Raw genomic sequence first — 15,056 nt, 5'->3', positions numbered from 1 at the left:
AGACACCAGTCATTCCTGTTTCTGCAAGCCCATAACAGCTGCAGGTGTGGTGGTTGAACAGTTGTCTGTTAAGCTTGCTTGCAACAGTTCAGGACCCAGGCTAGAACAAGAGCAGTGGGGTCTCCACAGCAATATACAGTTGAATCACTGCAACTGTGGGTTGTGCTAAAGTCTCAACAGGTTGCTGACGCTGCACTGGAGGGGGTCCGTCCTGGCTTTTACTCCCGTTGGAGAGCTGTTTGGCGAGAGACAGAGACAAATACAAGAATGAACAATGCTTAACAGTAGTAAGAAACAGCAGATGGAGTCAAACCTTCTGCATGTGGTGCAGGCTATACATTTGGGAGAGCTACTTCACCTATGTGCTCCTTGATTCCTCTCTCCCTTCCCCATTGGAAGCCCACACACTTCAGGATTCACCTGTTGGGGGACATGATGGGCAAATACAATCGTTTCTAAGGATTTGATTTAACAGTTTCTGTTAGAACTGCTCTACATTCCTGCAGGAGCTACATTCCTGCAGGCAGGGCAAAAGTCTTCAGAAGTGTTAGCTAGCAATATTGATAGTTGAAGTGACTGATAGTCACTCAGAAATGTGGCTGTGTTCCCTGCTTCCTCCACTTACGTGATGAGTTAACACTGTTGAGGCATTGCACCAACATCATAATGTTCTGTCAGCATATCTCCAAAGTACTTTCTCTCCCGCCTCCACTTCTACACTGTATATGCCTATCTTATGCTCCCTGTGTAGAAGATTATGCTAGCAACCATTGAACGAGCAAGAGTTTTGAGCCAATACAGAATAGGTACATGTTGCAATGGTGTATTTGGAGACTTCTGCAGCAGTCAGGTTTTGAGGGTAAGACCCCCCCCCTTTGTGGTTTTGTTGTTGTGTGGGGAGGATTGTCCTTGCACCCCCAGTTGAAAGAATAGAGCATTTGGGTTTGTATCCTTAAGTGGACCACTTGTAAGGGTTCTGGGCATGCAGGGATGTGATGACTGCACTTTTTAAAAAACCTGGAAGTGCTGTACACTCAACTACAGGACTATTAAGGGTTAATCCCTCACAGGCACAGAGAGCTTTGAGTGACAGGCTACTCCAAGGCATCTGATTGGGTAGCATTAGCTGGAAAGAGAAGAGTCTTTTTTCAGTCCTAGCAGAGAGAGAGAGATTGAGTGTGAAGAGTTGGGGGAAACAGAGTCCTAACAGAGAGCAGTTTTAACATTGGCAGGAGAACTGGGGAAAGTTGGCAAGGAAGTGTGGGAAGTAGGTGCAGACTCCCAATCAGGCCAAAGAAAGGGGATAGATCTAAGGAGAGGAGATTTCCGTACCCAGTCAAGCAGGGAGGTAGCTCTGGAGAGTGATCCCTGATTGGGCGTGGTTGGAAACTGCTTATGGAGACCTTCAAATTCAGTAAGCAATTGAAGGAAAGCACTGGTGCATAAAGAGAAGGGGACTGGGGTACTAGAAAGTGGGTACCGGGATTCCTAACTCCAGAAGAGAAAAAGAATACTAAAAGAACATATATTAGAGTGCTTGGGGAAATACAAGGGAACCAAAGCCTCAAAACAGAAGCCTTTAAGTATGTGTGAAGAACAAGAACTGAAGCTTGTGTCTGATTGTACCGCAGATTGATAAAGAGAGAGATACTGAATAACCTCAGAAATCTTCAGCCCTTGATTTCACCTGACCGTCCCCTTCTAAAGTAAATAAACTAGTTAGTTATTTTTGGAATTTTAAAAACACTTTTGGTGCCATTTCTGTTGTTGTTTAAGGATGAGGTAATGTCATGGGGGGGCGGTTAGCATGATGCTGTCAGGAAAACATTGTTCTATCCTTGGTTGGTGGATTGGCTGTGGACTTGGTTAATATCCTAAACTGTGCCATGACTTTGAGGTGTTATAGAAGTTGGTGGGAAGATTTCTTTTATTCTCTGTGAATTCTGAAGTATAAAATTATGCTGGCGCTAGGGCAAATCACTGAGTCCCACTACTCCCCTGATAAATACCCATCACTGCCAGTTTTTTACTTCCATAGTTGCATTGCTACCATATTTGGACCAGCTTAGATCCAGCAGCGTGCTAGGCCAGCAAATCTTAATTATGATGACGTAAGGGTTTAGTTGCCATCCTAAGCAGTTGACAGAATAGCTTTAGGATTGCTCTAATTCCCTGTGTTTAGAACTCAGCTGTCTATTACACTTAAAACGCAGTCCTAACCAGAGTTGAACCCTTCTAAGTCAAGGTTTATGGCAGACACCCTTAAAATGTCATGTAAATGCTCATCTTTAAGTCTTGATCTACTGTTTGATTTCACAGTTTTCATCTTGGGAAGTTTGTTCACATATGTATGTGGTGCCAAAGACTGCAAACATGCCTGCAGAAGATTTCTTTAGGTTGATAAATATTTCAGGCAGACCACAAAAGAAATATGACAGTCTCTTTTCTTTGTAAATGTCCGGAGGTCAGAGGCAGCCCTCTCCTCCTCCGGGACTTAACCCCATCGTCACCAGGAGCAAAGGAGGCGAGCCCCATGGTCTGCAGGAGCCCCAGTGTGCGGAGGGAGATGGCACCAGCTGCAGCAGCAACAGAGGCCCTGTTGGGCATGGAGGAACACCAGCAGCAGCTGCACCCACCGACAATGGAGCTACAGGGCTGGGATGAGGCGCGGCGGTGGCAGCAGTGGCAGAGATGAGCCCCGGAGCTTTAGAGCCAGTGCCAGCAGCCGTGCCGGCAGATGGAAGCCCCCTTCAGCCTGAGTCGATGCCCCCGCTGCCAGAGGCCCCGGGGAGCAAGCAGCCGTCCTCCCCACACCAGATCCAAGGGCCCCAGCAGGAGAGCAAGAGAGGCGTCTGACACCGCAGAAGGGCAGGAATGGCGAGGAGGGGAAGAGGACGCTCTCTTGGCATCTGGTGGAGCCCAGCCAGCTCTACCCTGCAGTGTCCTTCCCATTGGCGGGGAGAGGGGAAGGGGAGCAGGGACGTCCCATCCCCAGGTACAGGGTTGCCCCTGTGCCTGTCTGGTGCTGCGGGGTGGGGGGGAAGCATGGGTCAGAGCTTGAGGGAGGGGCAGTCCATAGAACAGGGAACTCCTATAAAGGGGGACCGAGCGGCAGGTCTGGGAGAAAGTCGGCTGAGGAGCAGCCAAGAGAGAGAGAGGAGGGAGGGAGAGCGAAAAGGCAGCTACTCAGCCAGGAGGGAGAGAGGGAGCACGGGTGTTGTAACCCCCTCCTCCCCCATTCTAAGACCAGCCCTAGAGAGGTCCAGCCACCTTAGGAGCAACCCTGGAGGGCACCCAACCCTCAGGCTCCTATGACCACAGTGCAAAATCTGACAGTAAATGTCTCAGAGATGATCACTGACCTGCAAATCAATTATTTCCATCTGAAGATAATTATTTGCATCTTCTGGTGCTACTTCAAATGGATTTTGAAACATTCTTATTTCCTTTCTGTGCTTACGGCAATCAGTGAATCTGTTCTGGAATTCCACTAACTTGCTTCACAAAAATGTTTCGTTTTGCTTCAAAAGCTTTCAGTTCAGAATACATGTTACACACAAGCTTTCCTTTTCCATGCAACCTTAGAGTCAGTGTGTTCAGATGCTTCTTTTCTCCTTGAGAAAGGCATCAACTTCCATGAACGAAGACTGAAAAAATGTTTGAAGACTTTGCCTCTGCTAAGCCACCTGATTTCTGCATGGTACTATGCATCTCAATATTCTGCATCTATGAGAGAAAATTTTGAAACTGACAATGAGTAAAGCCATGGTTCCTGATGGAATTAATGCTAGATACAACAATACTTACCACATTTTCCCACTGAAGAATCTTCCTATACAAGGCTTCCTGATGGATGATGCAGTGAAATTGCATGCAAAGTGTACCATTTAATTTCAGTCTCTCTTCATTGATTCTTGCAACTACTCCAGTTTTACTTCCCACCATATTTTTCCACCATCAGTTGTGATGCTTTTCAGTTTATCCAACTCAAACCAAGATTTTCTACTGATTCACACACCTTCAAGAATATGTTTTCTGCAGCTGTAGTGCCTTTCACACTCTGCAGTGCACACAGTTCTCTGTAATTCTGAAGTTGGAGTCTATCCACCAAATAAGTATTAGTAATTGAGCAGAGTCTATAATGTTATTGCTCTCATCAAATGCCATAGGGGAAAAAAATCAAACTTTTTGTCTTGACAATCAATGACATATGCAGTTCTGCTCCTAGTTCTTCAGCATGACTGGTGATTGTAGATGCAGATAAACTGACAGGGCTAACACAAGATACCTTATCAGGGCACATTTCCTCCATTACTTTAACCTTGCACTTTTTAACAAATTCATCATCAGTGAATGGCCTACCATTCATTGGCTCTCACCAGCTCCTGCGATCACAGACGCATGAGAGTACTACTAGCTGGAGTGGGTGGGGGAGGAGAGGCAGAAGCAAGCAAGGCAAAAGGTCAGAGCAACCAGCTCTTGTTGAGGAAGGAAGAATACTTTTCCCTACAGCAGCAACCTCATCAGTAACCTTGGAAGCTACTTAGAGGAGCCTTGATGGGTGGAGCCTCTAGAAATGTTCAGTATGCAAAACACCTGCCTTTTTTTGCAAAAGACATCTCTTGAACCCATTCATACAGCTGCTTTATCTCCCTTACACACACATATAGCCTTCAACATGGTAATGCAAGGAGAGAGAGAGTGAAAAAGCTGAGTGGTGCAGTTACCTGAGTTTTGCTCGCTAGGAAAACACCCAGAATGGCCAAAATGTTAGTATGGAGGATAAGTCCAAGAGGGGGCTGACAGAGGAAACCATGGAGACCAGAAGAAACAATGTTGCTATTGCATTTTTTGTAAGACAGGGGCAGGAAGAACAGCAGTAGGTGGTGCCTCTTGAGGCAGGAAGAATAATGTGGGTCTGAGGGAAAATGCCTTGAGGGTGATAGCCGCAAACAAGCAGGTTGGAGGGCTGCACAGAAAGAGCTCAGGGGCCGTATGCAGTCCATGGGCCATAGATTGGGGCCCCCTGAAATAACAGGAAATAAAACATGGAAAGCTAAAAGCATGATGGAATAAGAGCCTTTCCATTTATCTAAAGCTAAACCAAGCAGTTTCTCATAAGGGCTCCCTAGCAAGTGTGGAATGAGGGTTCCAGAGCACCCACTGCCATAGAAAAAGCCATTTTAGCCTTTACAGGATTATCCACCTTAAAAGGTGGAATTTTTACCAACTGTTGCAGAGGGGAATATTGGGAATGCTGCCTCTCCTCCTCCTAATTCTGGGCACTGAACACAACCACTTCTGCAATCAGGCAGGTGGGATGCATTCCCTTTTGTTGTGAGACTGAAAGCTCTTCCTTTCCCAAAGGCCTTGGCTTTCCAATCTCCAAGTTCATTGGGTGTACCCATGCCCAAGTCATGAATTCCAGACTCATCTTAAGTAAAAGTTGAGTTCATTGGCTTAAGGAGTGTTTGCATAAAGCATAAAGCATTCTTACACAGGCAACTGATGTTAAAACATGAACATCTTACTGTTGCTGCATAATAAAATCTGCCTATTTAAAACCTGAGAGCTAGCTACCTAAGCATCTCTGTTTGGCATCCATTAGTGCTAATCTCACGCGTCCATTAGAATGCGAACCCTCTCCCATGCCTAGCTTGGTTTGACATAGGGACATGCTGAGGTGATGAATAACATGCAGCTTTTAGGTTCTCTCTGGCATACTTGCATCATGGTCAGAGCTTGATTGAAGAAAGCTAATTAGAGAACTGGGTGAGCTAAGAAGCCATCTTTTTCGGGATACTCAGTGCATCACCTGGGAACTCAAGAGCCAATCAGGACTGAGCTGTTAATTAGTGTTTAAGCTGTGTGAAAATCTAGGTAGTGAACATAGGGCCTCTGTGAGAACAGTCTCCCAAGGTCGAATCTCTGGGGAACACAGAGACTACTCCACAGGTGTTATTAATCAGCCCAGCAACCACTTACCTGAGCTAGGCCACAACCTGACAACAGTTACTTTTCTGAACCTAAGTCCAGCCATTTTCACCAAAGGGTTGTTTTTGGGCTGACAGTTTCCTTACAGGAGAATAGGAATTCATTGTGGAGAAGGGGGCACACTCCCAGGCTCGGTTCCTGGTTTGTAAACTATGGGGGGGGGGAGAGGATGGCAGTTTACAAATGCCAATAATTTCCTTGATTGAAATATCAAACTTCTTTGAATGGAATAATTTTCTTTCTTTTTGGAAGAAGAAAAGTATAAATATTAAACAAGCCTGTCACTTTATGTATAAATACATATTGTGAATACACTGTGGGGCATAATGAAATACAATTTCCCAGTTATATTAAAATTGCTGTTAACTTTTTCATGTATCATCTTAAAGATGTTACATGCTTTTTTCTATATTTTGAAAGTTGTCACCCTTTATCTGCCATAGCTGTACAAATTAGAACCAAAGGTGCAGTGACATTAGTGTGAGAGAGAAATCTGTGGTACACCTGCTTTAAAAAGGGAGTCTAAGTGCAAACAGTACAGTATTGCACAGCAGTGCCATATGGTGGTTCTAACCTCTGAGGGCGCATTCTGCTTCTGTCTGTTAAGACTTTTTAATGGCTGCTGTGTTGTTGAGTAGCCTCACCCAGACCTACAACTCTGTTGCATTTTCAAAGGGCTTGTAAAAGAGCCTTTGATTTTTCAAGACATTTGCTTTGTGGGTATCTTGAAAGACAATGGTCTCCACTACATTTTAAAGATTTTTTCTGCTGGTTGTTTCCATTCTGTTATTAGAGTTATATTATGCTGTGCTTATTTTATTGTTATCACCTGCTTGGGTCCCAGTTATCTAGCAGAGAGGAAAGCTTATAAAGAAAGTATTCAGTAACTAAAATTTAAATAAATGAAATAGTTGTGCATAGGTCTAACTTACACAGGTCCGAGAAAGTGGACAAAATGGATGTGTTACCCCAAGATCATGAAACTTAATGGTCCACTTTCTAGACATGCATTTCAGAAGTAGTAGTATGGGTGTGGACACATGCATGCATACACTCAAGATGTGCTCTTGATTGTATAGCAAGGAAAATTTGACCTTTGAAAGCAGTTCTGATTAGTATGTAATGTTGTTGTGTTGGTGAGGTGCTCATCATATTTGTATGGATATTTTTACACAGAAGAGAGAAGAAATTAATTTGTATGAACAGTAAGTTCCAGGTGATTCTGAAAATGCCAAAATCATTTGAAGCATAAATGTTGAGTCATAAGTTGTTGAACAGAAAGCTGCTTAGTGCCGCTAAGACATTTTCTAATTTTCTGTAGGGACAATAGTCCTTTATCACAGTGTTCCTTTCTAACTGGCTGAAGCAAACACAAAGCAAATTCAGTTTCTGGGGGATTCTGCCCTTTTGAAGCACTTCTGAATTTATTGTTTATTTGTGGTGAGTTAACTGGAAGATCTGAATGGCATGGGAACTAATGTTCTTTGTGGAGCAGGTAGAGTAGCAAAAGCCCTTTTCCTGGTGAACCTTTATCTTACTGAAAATGTCTTTACCCCTAGTTACAAAACAGCAGAACAAATTGTGTACTTCAGTCTCGGGACCAATGTGCATCTTCATATACACCCCTGCACCCCATTTGGGACAGGAGAGCTAGAGGTGGTTTGGTACTTGTGGCTTAACTATGGTGGTTTGCCAACACACCTGTGTGGAGAATACATGCATTGGTGCTTCTTTTGTTGCAAATAAATTATAGCTGTTTCCTTATAATAAGGGAGTGTTGATTGTTTTCTAGTGAGATAGAGTCTAACTACTAGTCAGCTACTTGCCATAAGGATCAGAATTGCCATACTCTATATATAGTGGCAGATTTTTAGATTGGGAGCTAGTAAGGATGGCCTCACATTACCTTATCTCTGAGGCTTCACATTACCTTTGCAGTATAAATGTAGCTATCATGCCCAGTTGTATGGGCCCAAACGTACATGTATGTGAAGCAGTTTCCATCTGCGGGTGAATGATCATGGTGGTGGCATCTCACCACAACAGCAGTATGATAATATAGCCAGAATGCCCCAAAAAATTTCTTCTGAACACTTTTTTTTAATAGGACTGCACAGATATGTGTCATAGCTTTTACTGCCAGGGAGGTCACGTCAGTAGTTCAAAGGCAGTGTACTTCAGAACTCGATTCCCCACAGTCCATCCCACCATGTCTGTTTTTATTTGGGGTATCATATTTTCTCTGAATATCAACCAAGCTCTTAGAACAAAAGGTGGGGTTGAATGTTTGCTACTCCTTTGCATGCCTTGGTGTTGGTTTTGTTAATGAAGGCAATGTCAGTTATGTATACAAGCTCCATATGTTGTTTACAAATTGTACATATTTCAACTTCTGCAGATAATACTAAACAGTCCATCAAATCTTCATTTTTTGATGGCTAAGGTAGTTCTTGTTAGAAAGTACAGAGTAGTTAAAGCCATGTTTTTAAAAAACATGCCCTTTATCAGAAGTAGCTCTGTTGTTTCATGAGCTCAGCATTTCATAGCATGTTGTGAAGAACCTTGCAGAATGGGCTCCTGGTCCTCTAAACAGTTTGACTGGGCTTTGCAGACCAACATCTTCCAGCTAATAGTGCATGCTTTACAGATAAAGTTTATCTCACAGTTGCTTTGCTTCCATTAAGGAGACAGGACAGTTTGATTACCTACAGATTTGTCTTGTTACTAGCCAGAGATCAGTTAGCGTTATTCATTTTTCCCCAAGGATGCTTTTTAGCTAATATAGCAGTTACGTTTCTTAAACTTGCAAATTTTTCCAGTTATACTTATTGTCCTATACAATATTTTTATCAATACAGTCAACAGACAAGAGAATTTCCAGAAGAAACAGTTCCAACATGCAGATAGTCATATTGGTCTGTTTGTCATTTCTACAGCCAGTCTGCAGAGAAGAGTGTTATACTGTAACTGTGGGGCTGTTTATTCTGCAGAAGTTGATAAAAGAAATATACTAGTTAATCTGTTCTGGGATTACTTTTATTATTTAGAAAGTTATTTGGGTTTCTTTGCACAATACCCAGAATAAAGACATTATGATTCTGCCAGTAGCAGTGTATAGATAGCTGGCTTGAGTATGTGGGCATACCTATATCCATCAGTATACACATACTGTTCCCTAACCTGATAACTTCTTTCTGTTCCCAGGAGGTTACCATCTTGTAAAAATAGGAGATCTGTTCAATGGAAGATACCATGTGATCCGGAAGCTGGGGTGGGGACACTTCTCTACAGTATGGTTATCTTGGGACATCCAGTAAGTCTCCTATTTGTTCAGGATATTGTTAGAGATCATCAGCACAAGGGTTTTTTCCCCCTCAGAAAATGTTTGCTGTGTTTAAAGTTCTCATTTAATGCCTTTTATAAATAGAATGATGGTGATATTGTTCAAGTTGTAAACTGCAATTTTATTCATATTTCCCTTTTTTCCCCAGAATATTTATTACGTGTGGCAAATGCCATCACAATTAAGCAAATATAACTAAGTAAAACACATAAGCAAAACATAAACACCAAACAAACTATGATGTTTAAAACATATAAATTACTTAAAACACATAAGCACCTTCGTTATACATAAGCACAGTGCAAGCCCTCGTTATACCATTGAGCAAAACACAAGCCCTCATTTTCTTAGCTGCCAGGGCAAACTGTGCTGTTCTATAAGAGATGTGTAGGTCCAGGTCAGAAAGGAGGAGGGTTAATTTTTCCACCAAGAGAATCAATGTTTTTAAAGATTTTCCCAAGAAATTTATTCTGGGCTCTGTATACAAAGGGCAGAACAAAAGATAATGGGGAAGGTCTTTGGGGACTGAAGCTCCACAAATACAGAATCAGTCATCAATTGGTATTTGTGTGTAATGACTGCCTAGAATGGCTGAGGGCATGGTTTAAAACCTCAGAGACGTTAAAGCCATTCTAAGACTAGGAAAGGAGATTTTGATTAAATAAGAGGCTCTGTATAGTCCCTCTTGAACAACTAGAACCAGGGAGAAAATTTGGAACAGAGAGTTGTTCTGTCCAATGCAGCATACATCTTAAAGATCCAGTCTCGTGTATTGAGATCAGGCAAGGGGACACCCTAAAACGCATCCACCAGGGAGAATATTGTTAATGCCAGAGGAGCAAATGGCATCTGAATGCAGCAGTGTGTGCCAGAGGAGCAAATGGCATCTGAATGCAGCAGTCTGAGTCCGCCTTAAGAGCAGACTCAGAGAGAGATTCCTTTGCTTTCTCCAGAAACTGAATAAGACAAAGTGCAAACAGACTCTGATAGAAGGTAACCCAAGTTCAGCCTGCCCTAAAGCTGTTGGAGTGCCATGAGGCAAAGCTAGAATCCTCTTTAAAAAGAGGTTTTTCAATTGATTCCAGGTTTAAGGTCAGACGTTCATTCCAGTCACAGATCTCTGCACCATCCAGAAGCTGGAATAGTTTCAAGGCAAGCTCAACTAAAAATCCTCCTTTCAAAGTGTAAAACTTAAAAGATGGCCCCAGTCGTTTTCAAAACCAAGGCTTTTGTTATGGCCATGTGAGCTTTTCATGAGAGGGTTTCACTAAAAGTCACCCCATGATACTTAAAGGTTGTGCATTGTTTAATGGGATTGCCGTCTGTTGACCATTTAAATCGTCAGGGTCTCTTCTCAAATACCATTTACTTTGGTCTATGCAAAACTGATGTTTAAGGCCTTGTCATTACATACATTGCCCAGTTTGCTCAGCATCCTTCTTAAACCGATACAAGTTGGGCGAATCAATACTTTCTGACCCCCCCCCCCAAAATGATGAAAAGAATTCAGGGCCTGATAAGCTTTGCACTATGTCATTTTAAGTAGAGATTAAGTAGAGATTTCTCATATCGATGCATACAGTTTCTTTTAGTTTATTTTTGCACAGACCCTGCAAACAATTACTTTGTTCAGGGGAAATCTAGAACCTGTTCTATTTTTGGGGGGAAATGATCCCGAGCATTTAGCTGTGAGTACGTGTCCTGTTCCTACAGGAACTTTTTCCCACTGAAATTTGTGTCCTTTTAGGGGGAAGAGGTTTGTGGCAATGAAAGTTGTAAAAAGTGCTGAACACTATACAGAAACAGCACTGGATGAAATAAAGCTGCTGAAATCTGTGAGTATACACCGGCAGATGGTTATGATGTAGCTTTACACCAGAGGTGGGGAACCTTTTTCCCACTGAGGGCCAACTTTATGTTGTCTCATGCGGGAAGGGCCCTTTCTCCCGCATGCGTGACGGCGCTCCCGGAAATGATGTCATCATGCAGCGTGCGTGAAGACGTCACTTCCGGGAGCACCGTTACACATGCGGAAGAAAGGGCACTTGTGTCCCCTTTCTCCCTGCCGCCACCTCTGCGGCCCGTTTGTGACGGCAGCGCCAGTGCCCCCTGCTGCCACCGCCACTTGCTCTCACTGTGGTGGCACAGGTCGTTTTCACTAGCGCTGCGGGTTGCTCTTGGCGGTGGCAGCGGGCAGCGCTGGCAACAGCAGGCCGCGGCAGCAAGAGCGGCCTGCTTTCACCGCCGCTGCCACCTGCTCTTGCAGTGCGGGAGTGTGCCCCCTGCCAAGTGGGTAAGTGGGAGCGGGGGAGAAGGGTGGGAGTGGGGGGGGGTTCACCCGCAGCTCTGCTGCTCTCCACAGGCCAGTCCAAATGACTTGGGCTGGACTCCCCCCCCCCCCCGCTTTACACTGTATGTCCCTTAAAAACATCAAACAGTGGCTCATGGCTCTGTCAAATCTGTTGTTCCGTGATGGGTATGAAGGGGAGAGGTACTGTGTGTAGAACTGTTGATATTAGATATTTTATGGGTGTTAATTTACAATGGGTAAATTTCAAGACTTAGTTTCCAGAGTATATTTAGAGATGGCAGCCTACTGTAATCTTTGAAAGTAGGCAGTTACTTTAAGATTTGGTCTTGCTTTGCAGATCGCTAGCCATGGGTGTCTTGTTATCACATTAGCTTATTTGGAGACCTTAGTCTGATATATCTGATAATATATTTTAAAGCATTTTGATAAAGATCCTGAGGCAGGAAAACACAGGTGAATGAGCCACATCAGCATTAGTGTAGCTCCTGATGCATTATAGTTTGAGTGTAAGAATGAATGAAAAGATACTTTTCATCTAATAAAGCTCGATTATTTTGAACCCATGAATCTGATTACTGGGCAGTAGTCTCTATTTGATTCTGAAGTTTCTTAAAATAGATTGTAGAATGACAATCTGGCAAGTATCTCAGAAATACAGTATCTTACAGGGGTGTAACAATCTGCATTAAACAATTCCTTGTGATGTTTTATTCTTTTTTTTTCCTTCTACAAAGGTTCGGAACACTGACCCAGATGACCCAAACAGGGAGAGGGTAGTTCAGCTATTAGATGACTTCAAAATCTCAGGAGTGAATGGTTCTCGTATCCTTTTTGGAGAACAGGCGCAAAGGCAGAGCTTTTAAGGATAAAAACATATACAGCTGATAGTGTAATTGTAGTGGGCGACAAAAATTGTCCCTGTAGTCTATTTATGATCCCCAACAAATCTGTAATAAAACCTGACAGTCCCTTTGGGACTTTGATTGTTCATAGCTTTGCTGTTGTGTCCGATGTCCGTCTTGTTGTTCTTGGGGATGGTGGTTAGAAGGATTATTGGTCCTTCATTTAATGTATTTGGCACTGTGATCTTCCATCTAAACATAACATTTAGTAAATTTCTGAGCTAAAACATAAATCACAGTACAATGAAAGATTCCTGTCCTATATGAAGTATAGTTTACCACAGTATGTTGTTGTATGTTTCAGTTTGTTTTAACTATTTACTTGTGGGTGGCTAGAGATTTGTGGGGGAAATGGTGTTTTGTTTGATTTATCCTAAGCTAGGCTGACGTGGTTTTGATCTGAGTTATGCTTTTGTTCTGCCATGTGATATCTCCCTTATCACAGTGTGGGTAGGGCTTTCTGGTGGAAGTGGACAGCGCTATTAATATATGGGATATATGTACTTGCCTGATGTAATGCTGTTACACATTGGCATTAATTGGGCTACAGAAATCTACATGCAGAAAGTCTGGGGAAAGAAGGAAAATATAAAGGGAAATGCAGTTTTATTTTAGAAGGGCTGTATTTTGAGTAAACTCTTAGATTTTAAGTATCATAGAAAGTTCAACCTTGACTCAATTACAGATATTTGTATGGTGTTTGAAGTTTTAGGGCACCATCTTCTGAAATGGATAATCAAATCAAATTATCAGGGGCTTCCACTGGTCTGCGTTAAAAGAATAATTCATCAGGCATGTTTCTCTTACTATCTGATTATATTTAGGGTTAATTATGACAAAACTTACTGTCAAATGTAAGAAGCTACTTGAGACAGACAAATAAACATTTGGCTTTGTGCTTTGATACTCTTGCTCCGTTGTTTAGAGTTTGATGTTTCGTTGTGCAGCTGGAGATGCTTTATCTCTTAGTAGTTAGTCCATATCACCAGATTGAGTAGACGTAATTTTCACTGTGTTCATCTGTTTAGAAGAAGGGTTGTCAACCTACTTATCTGGGATTCCAAGAAGGAAGATAAAATTTCCTTTGCCGAACATCAATTTGAGCCATGTTCATGTATTATATCGTCTGTCTTTTGCATCTTTATCCTGCTTTTCCTCTAAGGAGCTCAGGACAGTATACTACGTTCTCTCCCCATTTTATCCTAACCATCTTCATAGGGTTGTTGAGTGATTGAAAGTGGGTGACTAAACCAGGACCATTTCCACACGTAGCTGAATGGGGATGTAAGTTGGAGGTTACTAAAGAAAAGAAAAAAAGTTGGGGGATAAGGTGGTGAGAGAGCTCAGGTAGAGTAAAGAAAGCATTAAATGGAATGGGAATCATTGCTTAAACAGCAGTAGGTTGACGATTAAATGGAAGGGGACCCTTTCATTATAGCTTCTGTAGTATGAGACATGAGTTGATCAGTGTCTTTCAGTTGAGGACCATGGTGACACGCACATAACAATTCTGGTACATTTAAGTATTTAGGTGAATTTTCAGATCACCTAAATGCAGGTTTTCTTTGTTTTTTGCTCTTTGCAGGTTTTGCAGGGACTGGATTATTTACACACAAAGTGTAGGATTATCCATACTGATATTAAACCAGAAAACATCTTGCTGTGTGTAAATGACCGGTACATCCGTAGACTGGCTGCAGAGGCAACAGAGTGGCAAAGATCTGGAGCCCCCCCTCCTTCTGGCTCTGCAGGTGCTTTTTTCCCCTTCAGATTTTCCCAAAGTAATTAGTTAGGATATAATGAGTGCAAACTGCCTGTATCAGTATGAGTTTTTCTGACGACTAAATAACATGTTTTTAATGCTAACTATATGTTTCCTTAAGGAGGTCATGAGCAGAACATAAATTACTTGATGTATGTTTATATAGTCCTGTAGCTCTCAGTTCAAGTGATGAAAATCGGATTAGAAATGCTAAGCATTTTCCATGAAAATATTTCTAGGACCACCTTCTAAGGAGGCCTTTGTAATGAGGTGAATCTTTGAATATACTTTGCATAGGCTTAATAAATTTATTGTGGCATCAGCTTTTGTGGGCCAGAGCCCACCGTTCCAGATGTATGAAGTGTTATCCTTAATTGCCAACTGACACCAGCTGAGGTTAATGCTCCATGTATCTGACAAAGTGAACATTGCCCAGAAAAGCTTATCCTAATATATAAAAGGCAAACCATGTTGCCGACGACTCACATTTTTCCTGGTGCAGGCACAGTGACTCATTGGCAACAGTGTACCTGCACCAGGATAAGCCTGGAAAAGCAGCCTCCCAAACAGGCCTACGGAGGGCCATCCCTCCCAGGGACTCCTGGCAGTTGAGCCGCAGCCTGCTACCCCAGAAAGTTTGCTCTGAGCATGCCTGCATGTGGCTCATCCAAAATGAGACCAGGTGGGAGCGAGGCGAGGGTGAAGCCACAGGCCACCAGCACCTACCAGCTCTCAGTGCAGCTC

General features: G+C 42.7%; 1 protein-coding gene across 1 annotated transcript in view; it reads left to right on the top strand.

The window, feature by feature from the left end:
* Positions 1-15,056, top strand: part of SRPK1 (SRSF protein kinase 1) — a 56,774-nt gene that overhangs the window by 16,813 nt on the left and 24,905 nt on the right. Inside the window, exons 4-8 of the mRNA XM_054980584.1 lie at positions 9,199-9,307; positions 11,085-11,172; positions 12,383-12,470; positions 13,236-13,342; positions 14,136-14,301. Coding sequence (XP_054836559.1) covers positions 9,199-9,307; positions 11,085-11,172; positions 12,383-12,470; positions 13,236-13,342; positions 14,136-14,301 — 558 coding nt within the window. The remainder of the gene's footprint in view (positions 1-9,198; positions 9,308-11,084; positions 11,173-12,382; positions 12,471-13,235; positions 13,343-14,135; positions 14,302-15,056) is intronic.

Source organism: Eublepharis macularius, chromosome 5 (genome assembly GCF_028583425.1).
Source record: "Eublepharis macularius isolate TG4126 chromosome 5, MPM_Emac_v1.0, whole genome shotgun sequence".
Lineage (NCBI taxonomy): Eukaryota > Metazoa > Chordata > Lepidosauria > Squamata > Eublepharidae > Eublepharis > Eublepharis macularius.
This window is presented reverse-complemented; position numbering and strand designations above follow the sequence as displayed.